The following is a 12,380-nucleotide window of genomic DNA, read 5'->3' on the forward strand; positions in this document are numbered from 1 at the left end:
ACAGCTTGAGATTGGCCACATAAAATAACCAGAAATTATTTAAGTCGTGGATCAAATCCACATGGTTCCACTTTGCATATTTACTCAACTGTCTACTCAGTGTTAGTATTTACCTTCTACGTGTCTGTGTTCATGACACCTCATCGTTTATATACACAAAAGTGGGTTCTATCCTTTATGGATGATCTAAGGTATTTTCAAGGGTAATTTAGACTTTAAATGAGTTTTGCCTTAGACACAGCCTTTAGAATTCTATGCCTGGTGTTAGAACATGTAAGGAACCCCGCAAACACTCAGTGCTAATACTCTCAAAGAACTTGTGTGAATCTGCTTTCCATGTGTGTCTAGAACACACCAGAAGCCTCCTCCCCTTCACCTCATCACCCCCCCCCCCCCCCGTTTCTCACTGCTCTCTCCCACTGCTGTCCGGGGTCTGACCTGTTGTTTTGGAGCACCGGGGACAGTCGAATTGTCTGGCAGCATTTGACCAGACCAGGTTCTGCTAGCTGGGGTTTGACCGTGGTCTCTGTGATGTAACCAGCCGAAGGTGCAGCCACCACAAGCCGGGTAAAGGAAGTCACCTCCATTTTCAGAGTGTCTGTTAATAATTATGAACCTCCTTCCTGCTTTGGAAGGTCATTTAAAGAGATCAGCCCCAAGGCGGTGATAATTCTGAGTCTGACTCTCCTCTTAGAAAGCCAGTCCTTCATAAAATGAATTCTGTTCCCGCCCAGGGTCCCAGGTCTTCCAGGCCAGTCTCAGGGAAGGCATGTGGCCCGACCCCTGCCCCCAGATCCCTGTATCTATGTGCCGTCGCAAACCACAGCGCTGCTACCTGGGTGCTGCAAGCCCCCGTGGGTACCCTGTAAGGCTGAGCTTTGAGGAGCCCCGATTCAGCCCCGTCCTGGTCCCTGACTTATTCTCTGCTTCTGGCCATCCAGCCCTCCCCCATTTCCAGCAAATGCCCACCCAGCTGGGGCAGAATCCCTTAACTGAGGTGCCGTGTGGGCAGCTTTGCTTTCTAGAGCCTGCTGGAAGGTGAAGTCACTGCAGGGCCTGTCTCCTTGCGCCCACCATGCCCCGCTCCTGTGTTGTGTGTGCAGAAGGCCCCGGGTTGGTCGCCTGGGTCTGCCGCAGCCCGGTGCATTGGCCTCTTCTCCGAAATCTACCACTTCTCTGGTTCCCAGAAAGGGGTGAGGAAGTGCAGCCAAAACAGGCAGATTCTCCTGGACTCGGGGCATTCCCTTCTCGCTTGTCTGCTCTGTTTCTCCTAACTTTCCCCCAGCCAGATCCCAAAGCTGCCGAACCCGCTTGAGGATTCCCTTTCCCTGTGGGGATTTGCGTTGCCTCGAGGCAGAAGCCGAGCAGGGACGTTCGTGGGTGCTCCAAAGCAGCAGCTCCAGCCCTGGCCGCCAGCAGTGGTTCCAGGGTAGATGCTCTCTCCCTTGTTTACTGCCACCCAGCATCAGGACTCTCGGTTATTTTCTACAGTCATTTTGTCAGCTTATCAGGGCATTCTTTTTGGAAAGACACCAGTTTGTGCATTCCGGCCAGGAGCAAGTGAGCAAAGACCGTGGGTGTTCGTGGTGTGTCTGGTCACGTGGTTCCGTGAGCATGCGCACAAAGAGAGGGTTCGGGGTCAGGGCCAGTCTTCTATAGCCACATGGTTGTCTTTGTTTAACATGCTCCTTTACTGTCCCCTGAAATGTAGAAAGGCCCGACGTGTACTCATGGGGCCACAGGAGGCAGGGTGCCTCTGAGGCGAAGCAGTGCCTTTCAGAGTCACTTAGCCCCTCTGTTTCCACCTCGTCTCCTAGTCTGGAGGACAGGACCAGGAACGGAAGAAGACAAAGCGGAGAGGAGACTTGTATTCCATCCAGACCTCCCTCATTGTGGCTGCACTCAAGAAGATGCTACCCATTGGTTTGAATATGTGCACCCCTGGCGATCAGGAGCTGATCTCCCTCGCAAAATCACGATACAGCTATGTAAGTTGCCCGTCTGCTTTGGCTGTGCATGTAATGCAGGTGGTGTAATCGATGCTCAGCCCCTGAAGGGTTAGTCCTCCTGCCCTGACAAGCAATGAAGGGAAGTCAGGGTGCACAGAGGGAACACGTCCTCATCTTCACAGCTGAGTTGGGAGTCAGCACAGGCCCTTTGGGACAAGTCTTTGTCATTTCTCTTCTTTTGTGCATGTGATAAAGATCCCAGGAAAACTGTCCATTGGCTCTCAGTGCATCCCTGTACCCTGCTTTGTATTTCCATAGTGACCTACAGGAATAAAATTTAACATCTCTTTCCACAGAAGGATACAGATGAAGAGGTAAAGGAACATCTGCGGAATAACTTGCACTTGCAGGAAAAGGTGATGCGGCAGGAAAACAATGAGAACTCACAGAGGCTTCCTTCTGGCTTCAGGGTGCCATCCTCCCACTTGGTTTACTTGTGTTTCCTTGAAAAATGTTTTCTAAAATCAGTGTCAGAGTACTTGTGTTTAGTTGGTAGGACCGGCTCTTTGCCCTTATTTTAAAATTTTTTTGCCTTTAATTTTTGTTCTTTCTTGGCTATTCCAAAGAGGATGCAAAGAGACACCCAATAAAACATGTCTTTCCACCTCCCACTGTGTGAACATCAAACCAAGCAGGGAGGTTAGATTAAGACACAGAATTTACTGACCGTGAGGCTTGTTAGAGAGTGAAGCAGACACCTGGGGGAAGTTTTGGCACTTCCAGCTCCAGGGATTTGTAAACAAAGTAACTTTGTATCTGAGTTGGTGTATAAAAAAAAGAAATCCAGTAAAATAATCAGGACCAATTTTGATTTTAAAGCTATTTGAGATTTTTTCCAAGATTGCAAATCTGAACAACTCTTTCCTCAGATGCACTATGTTATGCTCTAAGATGGAAGACTAACTTGGTACAGATGAGCCTCTTCTTTGCATCTCAAACGTATAGGAATGGAGGGTAAAATATACCACAAAAAAGGTAGTAAAAAGAAATTCTAAATGCCAGAAAAAAGAATGCACTCTAAATTACGGTAGTGAGGAGACGATGATGCAGTTGGGGAAACCTGTAGAGCTCTCCAGCCCAAATGCGTATTGTAGGAGCTGGAGTTTTTAATAACCTAAGAGTGTGACGCCTAATTTTCCATGCTGCGCATAAATGCAGAGCAAGAAGCTTACATAAAATTAGCCTTGAACCAGTGAAACCCATGAATCTCCTGCAAAAACAGCCATAAAACCACTTAGGGATTCTCTACCTGCTAGAATATGGGCTGTGATGCCAGTAAACAAAACTCCTCCTGAAGCCAAGTTCATATAAAACAAATAAACAAAGCGTGACAGGAAATCCACCATTAGAGAGTCTGAAAATAAGGAAGAAGTCAAACCTAAAGGACTACAGAAAGGAGTTTTTAAAGTACATTTGAAATATTTAAAGAGATAAAGGGGGCAATATAAACATAAAGTAAGACTTGGACGTTATGTTTTATAAAGGAAGGGGAAGTGGGATTGAAAAAGACCTCATAGTGATTTAAAGAATTGAAAATACTGAAATTAAAAATCCAATTTATGGGTTAAAAAACTGGGTAGATGCAGCTGAAAAGAGAATTTATGAATTGGAAGATTGATCTAAGGATATCACAATGCAGCACAAATAGAAAGGGAAGGGAAGGGAAGTATGACAGAAAGGTTAAGAGACATATAGGCTAGAAAGAGAAGTTCCTATAAATCATCTACAGTGTTCCAGAAAAAGGTTACAGGGAAAATGAGAGAGGCATTAATAGAAGAGTCTTGATTACTGTGGAACCAAGTTGGGAGTAAAAGGCTGTTTTGATACAAGAGGTATAAGAGATCGCTCATCTCATGTGTGTGCTTCAATTTGCAGTCTGATGACCCAGCTGTAAAGTGGCAGCTGAACCTGTACAAAGATGTCCTGAAGAGTGAAGAACCTTCCAACCCAGAAAAGACAGTGGAGCGTGTGCAGAGAATTTCAGCAGCTGTCTTCCACCTGGAGCAGGTAAGTAGCATCTGCCCTGAGGACTGAGGGAGCCAGACTACCTTGAAGAACACAGAGCTCCTCTCCACCCTCAGCCCTTAGTTAAAAGCACCCTCATAAGACAGCAAGGAGCAAGGATCATTCCAGCTCACCCCAAAGTGTCATCTTGGTGCCTTATGGTAGCGAGACTCCTCCGTGCTTAACCCTCCCAGTGCTTTACAGATTTTTGGCCGTTAGCTCCAATGGCCCATTCAAGTTTGCTACTCATTTGTAAAGCTGCTGTGACACAAGAAACCACCAAAAGCAGTTGGGAGAAGAAAGAAAACCTGAGACTTCCCCAAACTGAATCATCTACTGCTGGGCACCTTTGCTAACTACAGTTGAGAAATCAAAATTCATCCAGGGTTGAGAAGTCTAGGCTGAGGTGACTGTCTTCTGCCACCCAGATCAGCCCACTGTGCACCTGCCCATGTGATTTTCTTCTCAGGTGGAACAGCCTTTGAGATCCAAGAAGGCAGTCTGGCACAAACTGCTGTCAAAGCAGCGGAAACGGGCAGTGGTGGCCTGTTTCAGGATGGCCCCTCTCTACAACCTGCCCAGGCAAGTAGTCTGTCATTTTTCTCCTGGCGTGTGAGTCAGAGACGGGAGTTAAGGTATCCTCCCACATCTGTGCTCTCTTCTGGCCCTGACACTCATGATCCCAAGGGTAGAATTTGGAGTCCTTCCCCCATGGAGCCATAACAGTCTACGTGTAGTGTAACGGCCTACTCAGGTCATCAAGGTAAGCATAAAAGCTGAAAACTCACCTAGACTCCCTAGTGCCCCCAAGCCTGCCTCAGCTCCCCATTTTGCACTGTAGACTCAGCCACATGAGCACATGCAACCTCTCTAGTTTTTATTTAGGTAGGAGTCTTTGCAAGGATGTAAAGGTACCCTGGAGAAAGGGAACTGTTTTCTAAAATACTTAACCCCAGATTCCATCCAGAGATCAAACAATATTTCCATGTTCGGTTACTTGGATGACACCAAAATTACTACATTTCCTCAGCAGGTACCAAAGTGTCACCTGAGAATCCTTTAGTGCGATATACTTGCCTTTAAGATGATAGAAGGGCACTGGTTAGAGATGTCCCAGGAGGCCAGGCATGGGCATGATGCCTTTACCTGGGTGATTATTGTATATTCTGATGTCAAAAATACGTGAAGGCTTTTCTGGAATATGTGTGAACGGGTGTGCTGTGTCAGCATAGGGCGGAGTGTCAGTAGAGAGCGGGCCAGTGTTGGCCACTGAGACTCAGTGCCGTTGGTGACCTGGTAACATTCCCATCCTCAGACCAACTGCAGAGTCAGTAAGTTTGGGCCTTTGATCAATAATCAAAGCTGGTAGTTGAATATCAAGCACTGTTTCATCAACTTTCAAATCAATAGGAGTATCCTCACCTGCTCAAGAAAAATAAATGGGTTTGGCCAAGTAAATTCTGAATCCCATGTAAATAAATGTGCTTCTTTGGAAAATCGGATGAAAGACTATTCTTGTGCTTGACATTTTGCTTTCATCAAATTGTGCATCCTGGCCATCGTTTGTCCATAGTGTCCCATAACCCTGTCCTGAGCTGACTGGCCAACTGAGCTCCCCTGGTGAGGGTCTCTGAAGACGGTGAAGAATCATGGCCTCTGAGGCACCTGCTCATAAGGTCTCTTGAGAAAGCAGGCTAGTGTCTCTGGAACGGGGTGAGGTGCCAAAAACCAAGTAGAATTCATTAATAAAAAGCTGAAAAATGAAGTCAGGCAGTCATGGGCATGGAGGCCGCTGATGTCCTGGCAGAAAAGTGAAATGTATAGCCCCATAGAGAAAGCAAGAATGCACGGGACTTTGGTCTGTTCTCTAGTAGAAGTGGGAAAACAGCAGGAGGCATTTGCTTCCTTCCCCCCGGGTGGAGGGCCGTGCCTGAGGTTGGGCTAGTTTGAGCTCCAGAAGGGCTCAGCTCTAAGCACACGTCTCTAGGGCCAGCTGGGCAGCAATTCCATCTCTCAAAAACAAGCATTTTTTTCTAAAGCTACTGAAAATGTTAGTACCATCCTTTACTGTTTGGCTTGCTCCTTCAGCAGTCCTGCCCCAGTGTGGGTAATAGTAGGTCCAGGAACCCCTGTGTCCTTGATAAAACGTGGCCCACACCTAACCCAGCTGTTTTAGAGGGGTTGCCCTGGATTCCTCCCTAGCATGGAGGATTACATGTAGATTTCATAACAGCAACAATAAAAACTAAGAAGCCAGTGGTGTCGACCACTCCTTTTCTCCATCTTGTGAGGATCTAAACTGCACGGAGTCTTCCAAACTAAAGGGCTAAGGGGATGTATTTTATTATGTGGAAATAGTTTCTCTGCTGTGAGTTTTTAAAAGAAAACCTGTATGCTTTTCCCCAGACACAAAATTAACAATTTCTTCCTGATCACCTTCCAACGGGTTTGGCTGGAAAAGGTTAATGAAAAAACTCAGTATGACAGGCTTATACCCATTTTAATGGTAATGTAACCTGTGGAGAGACCCCCTCATTCTCTGCACACTCCTCCTTTCTTGACCATGATTTAACCTGACCATAAAAACACAAATTTGTACAATTTTAAAAGAATTCTGATTGGTCAGATTTGGAAGAAAGATGGTAGGGGCCATGTTCTACCAGAAGCCATGACCAGGGCTCAGTGACACTGGTCTTGACCTTGACCTTCCTTCTTTCCTCACGTTTGGGTGACCACTTACCTGCTCATCAGTGGCTCATGTTCCCGGAAGTCAGTCCTGGCTTACAGGGCGTAAGTGGCTTGTGCCAGTCTGTTCAGTGTTCCCAGACACCAGGGCCACCTCTAGAACCCATGAGGCATGAAGAAGGTTGCCAGTGAGTGCATCACACCCAGGCCTTGCTTCCCAAGTAGAAGCTGGAGCACCTTGCAGCTGTGGTCCCTCTGAAGCCCTGTAAAGAAGCCACACTTTGCTGTTTTCAGTGTATCTGAGACTTAAACTGCTTGCCATCAGCACGGTTTAGATTGGATAACCTGGATAGGTGTTTGGCCAAAAGGAATAACCAAATTGCCACATTGAGCAGATACTTTAGGACCGTTCCTTGGCCTAATGAATGATTTCTCATTAGAGGGCAAAGGTGATAAAGACCTGGTAAGGATGACTGTTCCCTCCGGGTCTTGCGCTGATGGTTTTTAGTTCATTGAGAAGGTGTTCCCAGCTTTCAGGAGCTGCCATATTGGAGGGTTCTGATTTCTTTGAAATGAATGCTTTCAGTGTGCTCCTGGCTCCCCCTGACCAATCAGAAGATGAGAATTGTACAAAACTGCTTACTAACCGTTAACCACCCAAACTAAAACCAGGTGTCCCGTGGACCCCTCTTGACCTCACTCTCACCCCTTCCGCTCAGGCACCGCTCTATTAACCTCTTCCTCCATGGCTATCAGAGATTTTGGATAGAAACAGAGGAGTATTCCTTTGAAGAGAAACTAGTACAGGATTTGGCTGTAAGTACTGACTCACCTGGCAGCAGATAATGGGTGCGAATGAATTTGATTTCTGTATTCTTGTGTGTGCGTTATGACCGTTTAAGATTCACAACGAATCGGGCATAGACCTTTGAAAGGAACTAACTGGATAAGTTGTCAGAGGAAGCCCTGCTAATAGTGATAAGAGCCACAGGATGAATGTCACGTGGAAGTCCTGTGTGCATCCTCCTCATTATTCCCAACTAATATTTCGTGGGATGCACAACCATGCTCTGGGAAGTTCATGCTAAGATTTGAGCACCCTTGATGGCGGGAGGCCAGCCCACCCTAGCCAAAGCCCTGCATTTCTGGTCAGTAGCTCTGCTTTGGGGAAGGCACATCTAAGTCCCCTTCCTGCATCTCACATTTCTGTAGTTGGCCCTTCTGGAGTTTGCCATACCCCATCTCTAACAGGTCCATGCTCTAAAACTACTTGAAACAACACGTGAGGGGAAAAGCTTATTTCAGCAGCACCACTGAGCGTCATCCTGGTTCAGAGAGAAAATAAACCCTCCTCTCCTTTGGCCAGGACCTTGTTCTTTTCCTTTCCCCTTATTTTTCTGTTCATCTTTTTCTCTCGTCCCTACTCTCTCCACTAGTCTTACCCTGTGTTTCTCATATTTACTCTTTCCGTGTTTCTTTCTCTTTCTGTTTTTCCCTATCTTTCCGTTTATTTTCCTCTTTTCCTCTTCCTTTTTTTTTTCTTTCATCCTTTTCCCCTCATTTTCCTTCCAGCCCTTCGTTCTTTTCACACATTCCCGTCAGTGAGAAAGACAGGTGCTTGGTTTCCCACTCTCTCCGTTAGTGTGAAGTTGACAGTGAACATCCTTTCAACCCTCCCGTCCTTCTGACCCATTCACACAACCTGTGTAGCTCGTACCAATTAACTGAACAGGGTCCCCCCCCGCTGGCTCTGCCACTGCTGGAAAATCCACCTGTACCTCTGGCAGCAGCTGCTGTTCTCCATTCTGTAAAAGGAGGTGGAGAAAAGTCTTGATCAGAGGAGAAACTGCAAGGCTCAGGGCTCCGAGAGGGCATCTCTCAGGAACAACAATGCTCTCAGGGTGAGGGGTGAGGTCAGGAAAGAAAAATGTTTCTCTGGGTGGAGTCTAGAATAGTAGTAGATCCCAAAACGGCCCCAGGGCTTTGTAACACTTGCCCTACCCCTGTTTCCAGCCCAGCTCTCCAAGAGGAAGGTCAGGTGTTGGCCGAGAGATGCAGCCTCTCGGGTGACTCTCCAGGGCTTCCCTCCTGAACGCGGGTGCCCAGAGCTTGCATGAGAGTTCCGCTGACTGGGGTCTGTAGCTCCTCCCCTGCAGTCAGGCTTTTGCTTTTCCTTTCGTTTCGTTTTGACCCCAAATTGGAATGAGTTTCTTTGATTGGCTGAGAAAAAGATCTACTTCATTCCCAAACCTTGCATCCTTAGGGCTTGTGTCCTGAAATAGACGTATGACATAGTGGTTTCTCTTTGTGCTTTGAGTTGATGCGCTCTGTGCCTGGTGCTTTTACCTTCTCTTTGTTCGCGGGCGGTGCAGTGCCATGTGCTGAAATCCATGCCTAAAATCTGTCTGCCTTGGTTTGTGTAGAAATCCCCCAAGTTGGAAGAGGAGGAGGAGGAGGAGACGGAAAAGCAGCCAGACCCACTTCATCAGATCATTCTCCACTTCAGCCGCAATGCTCTCACGGAGAGGAGGTCAGCCCCCCAGGGCACCCTGCTCATCCCAGGCACAGGCGCGGCTGTGTCCACCCCAGACGGCCCTCCAGCAGGTGGCTGTGTGCGCAGAGGGGATGCCAGATTTGAGCAGCCCTTCTGGCCTGCCCTGTTGCTGGCCATCAAGGAACCTCTAGAGGAACTAGATAAGCCACGACCCTTCCATCATAACGCCTGACACTGAGTCTGAAGATTAAGCAGCCTGAAACTGTCATTTTGTCCCTGAATTCCTGAATGCTGACTCAGATTTTCAGAGTGGTTTCTAGGAATCTGGGTGGGGGAGGGGGTTTCTCATTCATTCGCTAGTACATTTAACTTGAGATTTATACAGCAGTTAGTCTTTTCTGCTGAGTCCAAAGGTAGCCTGGTAAATATTTCCTCCATTCTTTCCAGCAAACTGGAAAATGACCCTTTGTACACGTCCTACTCCAGCATGATGGCCAAGGTACGCCTGGATTTTCTGCCCGTTGTCTCAGTCTTTCCGCTTCCCCTGGACCTCTTCAGGCACACAGAAACTGTCGCATTGAGTGGGAGGCCTGGGACTGGGTCGTGACGTGGGCTCCAGGCGTTGTACAGTTCATGATGGGAAGGGGCATTTTGGGATTCACATCCTGGGTTTGTCTCATCATGGCCAAGCCCCTGGTTCCTGTTGACAAAGCACCAGCTCCCTGTACTCCTGTCTCTCTATTTACACCAGAACTTGACTCAGTAGAAGAGTTCTGTGTGGTTAAACCAGATAGGTCCCCATGGCCTGTGTGACCTCAGTGTTCCCCTTTCTCATTTCTGAACCCCTTGGTAACTGCAAAAGTGGCATTTAGAGTCGAATGTTGCCCTGCAGTGGTCAGAATGTTCCTGGTTTTACAGAGTGCTGAGGTCTGGGGTGCCCATGAATCACATCCCCTCCCCTGGCCTCACGTAGTCGAACCGAGTCTCATTTACTAGGCTCCCCTTTCATTTGGTTGTCTGTCTTCTCTCCCTGCTCCATGGAATTTAGAGTTGTCAGAGTGGGGAGGATGAAGAAGAGGAGGAAGACAAGGAAAAAACATTTGAAGTAAGTTTTCACTGAGATGGGAGTCAGATGCGATAGTACTTTACACCAGTCAGAAGGGCCATCATTAAAAAGCCTATAAGTAATACATGCTGGCGAGGGTGTGGAGAAAAGGAACCCTCCTACACTGCTGGTGGGAATGCAAATTGGTGCAGCCACTGTGGAGGACAGTATAGAACACCCGAAACTAACATTGTAAATCAACTACACTTCAATAAAAAATTTTTTAAAAATTGACGTCAACAGGCGGGCCTTCAGGGGTGGGTGCTGACAGTTCAGCTACCCCGTGTGTCTGGTGGCAAATGCACAAGTCAGCCTGGGCAGGCACACCCATTAGTGTGGTCCTTGTCCAGCTCTCGGCCGACTGAAAGGTAGCAGGCAGCCAGCCAGTCAGCCGGCGGCCACGCAGCTTTGTTCTCCCTGGAGACCTCCTACATCTTTCGAACAGGGGCCACAGAAGGGCAAATTCAAATGTTTCAAAGGGAAAATTCAAAGCAGTGGAGACACTGGATGGCTTTTGCACTGTTATTCTGTAAATGTATTTAATAACAATCACGATTTTGTGGCAGTGCCGGTCCCTGCATCTCTCAAGATAATACTATATTCGTTTACTCATGCTGTTTTATAGACGAAGTATCCAACAGTAGAAGTACATGAATGTAATTACAGTTCTGGGAAGCCTTGACATTCTAGTATCTCCTATCTTGTGGAGTCTCAGTTATGTGTGGTCTGAGCATTCCGGTTAAGTAGGGGGTTCCTACACTCAGGCAGATAGACCCCCTGCTGACCCCTCAGCGGGTTTTCCTGTATGACTGAACATTGAAAACAAACACATTTTAATCTGGGGTCACTTCCTGTAATTATAGCATCACAAGAGAATGGACCATGTTACCTGTCAGTACAAAAAGTAGAAAATTTAGCATCAAAATGTGAGTGAATTATGGGTAGACAGTTTTGGAAAGCCGGGCGGCATCTAAAAATAGACGAGAGGTCGGCTTTGTTGGAAATCTTGCGTGTTGCCTTCTGAGGCAAGTAGAGATGATCTCTCAACTCACTTGATCAGGATGAATCCCCTGAGGGTGAACAAATCTTTTACCCTCCCTTTTTTTTTTTTTTTTTTTTTTTATTCCAGGAGAAAGAAATGGAAAAGCAGAAAACCCTCTATCAGCAGGCTCGGCTGCACGAGCGTGGAGCCGCAGAGATGGTCCTTCAGATGATCAGCGCCAGCAAAGGTGATTCCCGGGATGCCTGCACGGGCCCCCTGCAGCTCCCACGGAGATGTCACACTGTGACGTGAAGCCATTATTTATACGGATAAAGCCCAGTCGGCGTGATTGACCCTCTGTTTCCTTGGTGATTCAGTTGACTCTTCACCACGGCAGGTGAGATGAGCCCCATGGTGGTTGAGACGCTGAAGCTGGGGATCGCCATCCTGAATGGGGGCAACGCCAGCGTGCAGCAGGTAATGGGGACTCCCCGGACAGGGTGCGGACCTCCCGCACTGTTCCACTTGACAGCTGTCACACTACCGGGAAGAGATACTGACTTGCTGCCGAGGTGTCCGCCCAGAATCACCTTGACTGGCGTTTGTCCTTAGTGGCCAGTCGTATCTGAGTAGCTGGGAACAGGGAGGGTTTACTGAGGGTTCAAAAAGAAAGGCATTTCCTTCTTTTCATCATTAGCTGATGTCTTTTCTATAGAAATATGCTCTAGAGGAAGTTTTCTAAGCCTTAAGTTTTTATTTCTACTTACTAGCTGTCTTACTGTGAGCAAGGAGCCTGATCAGTTGAGTTGAGGTTCATAACCAACCCCACACACCTGTTGTGTTCATTCATATATTTATTCATTTATTTAACAGCTGTTTAGTGATTGCTGACTATGCAGTAGGGCCAAGCTCTGTTCTAGGGGTGAGGGTGTAGCAGGGAATAATGCAACTAAAAACCCCTGCATTAAATGAGACAACACCCAGAGACATACAGTGGAGTGCCTGGCACCTGGAATGCATTCAGCAATCAGATTTGGAACTGGCTACAGAAGACAGAAATGAACTGTCTCCTGAGAACTCCAGGCTCTGGCTAAAAATGAA

General features: G+C 47.4%; 1 protein-coding gene across 12 annotated transcripts in view; it reads left to right on the forward strand.

Annotated features, from left to right (window-relative positions):
- Window positions 1-12,380, forward strand: part of RYR3 (ryanodine receptor 3) — a 499,181-nt gene that overhangs the window by 449,278 nt on the left and 37,523 nt on the right. For 7 of the 12 annotated variants that reach the window (XM_032481567.1, XM_032481577.1, XM_032481569.1 and 4 more), the window contains 10 exons: window positions 1,818-1,988; window positions 2,306-2,365; window positions 3,885-4,016; window positions 4,483-4,595; window positions 6,420-6,519; window positions 9,122-9,228; window positions 9,640-9,691; window positions 10,241-10,297; window positions 11,427-11,526; window positions 11,677-11,756. In XM_032481567.1, coding sequence (XP_032337458.1) covers window positions 1,818-1,988; window positions 2,306-2,365; window positions 3,885-4,016; window positions 4,483-4,595; window positions 6,420-6,519; window positions 9,122-9,228; window positions 9,640-9,691; window positions 10,241-10,297; window positions 11,427-11,526; window positions 11,677-11,756 — 972 coding nt within the window. Of the gene's footprint in view, window positions 1-1,817; window positions 1,989-2,305; window positions 2,366-3,884; window positions 4,017-4,482; window positions 4,596-6,419; window positions 6,520-7,417; window positions 7,515-9,121; window positions 9,229-9,639; window positions 9,692-10,240; window positions 10,298-11,426; window positions 11,527-11,676; window positions 11,757-12,380 lie in introns of all 12 variants that reach the window. The other 5 variants (XM_032481566.1, XM_032481568.1, XM_032481571.1 and 2 more) reach the window with 1 other exon arrangement.

This window comes from Camelus ferus, chromosome 6 (genome assembly GCF_009834535.1).
Source record: "Camelus ferus isolate YT-003-E chromosome 6, BCGSAC_Cfer_1.0, whole genome shotgun sequence".
In the NCBI taxonomy this organism is placed as follows: Eukaryota; Metazoa; Chordata; class Mammalia; order Artiodactyla; family Camelidae; genus Camelus; species Camelus ferus.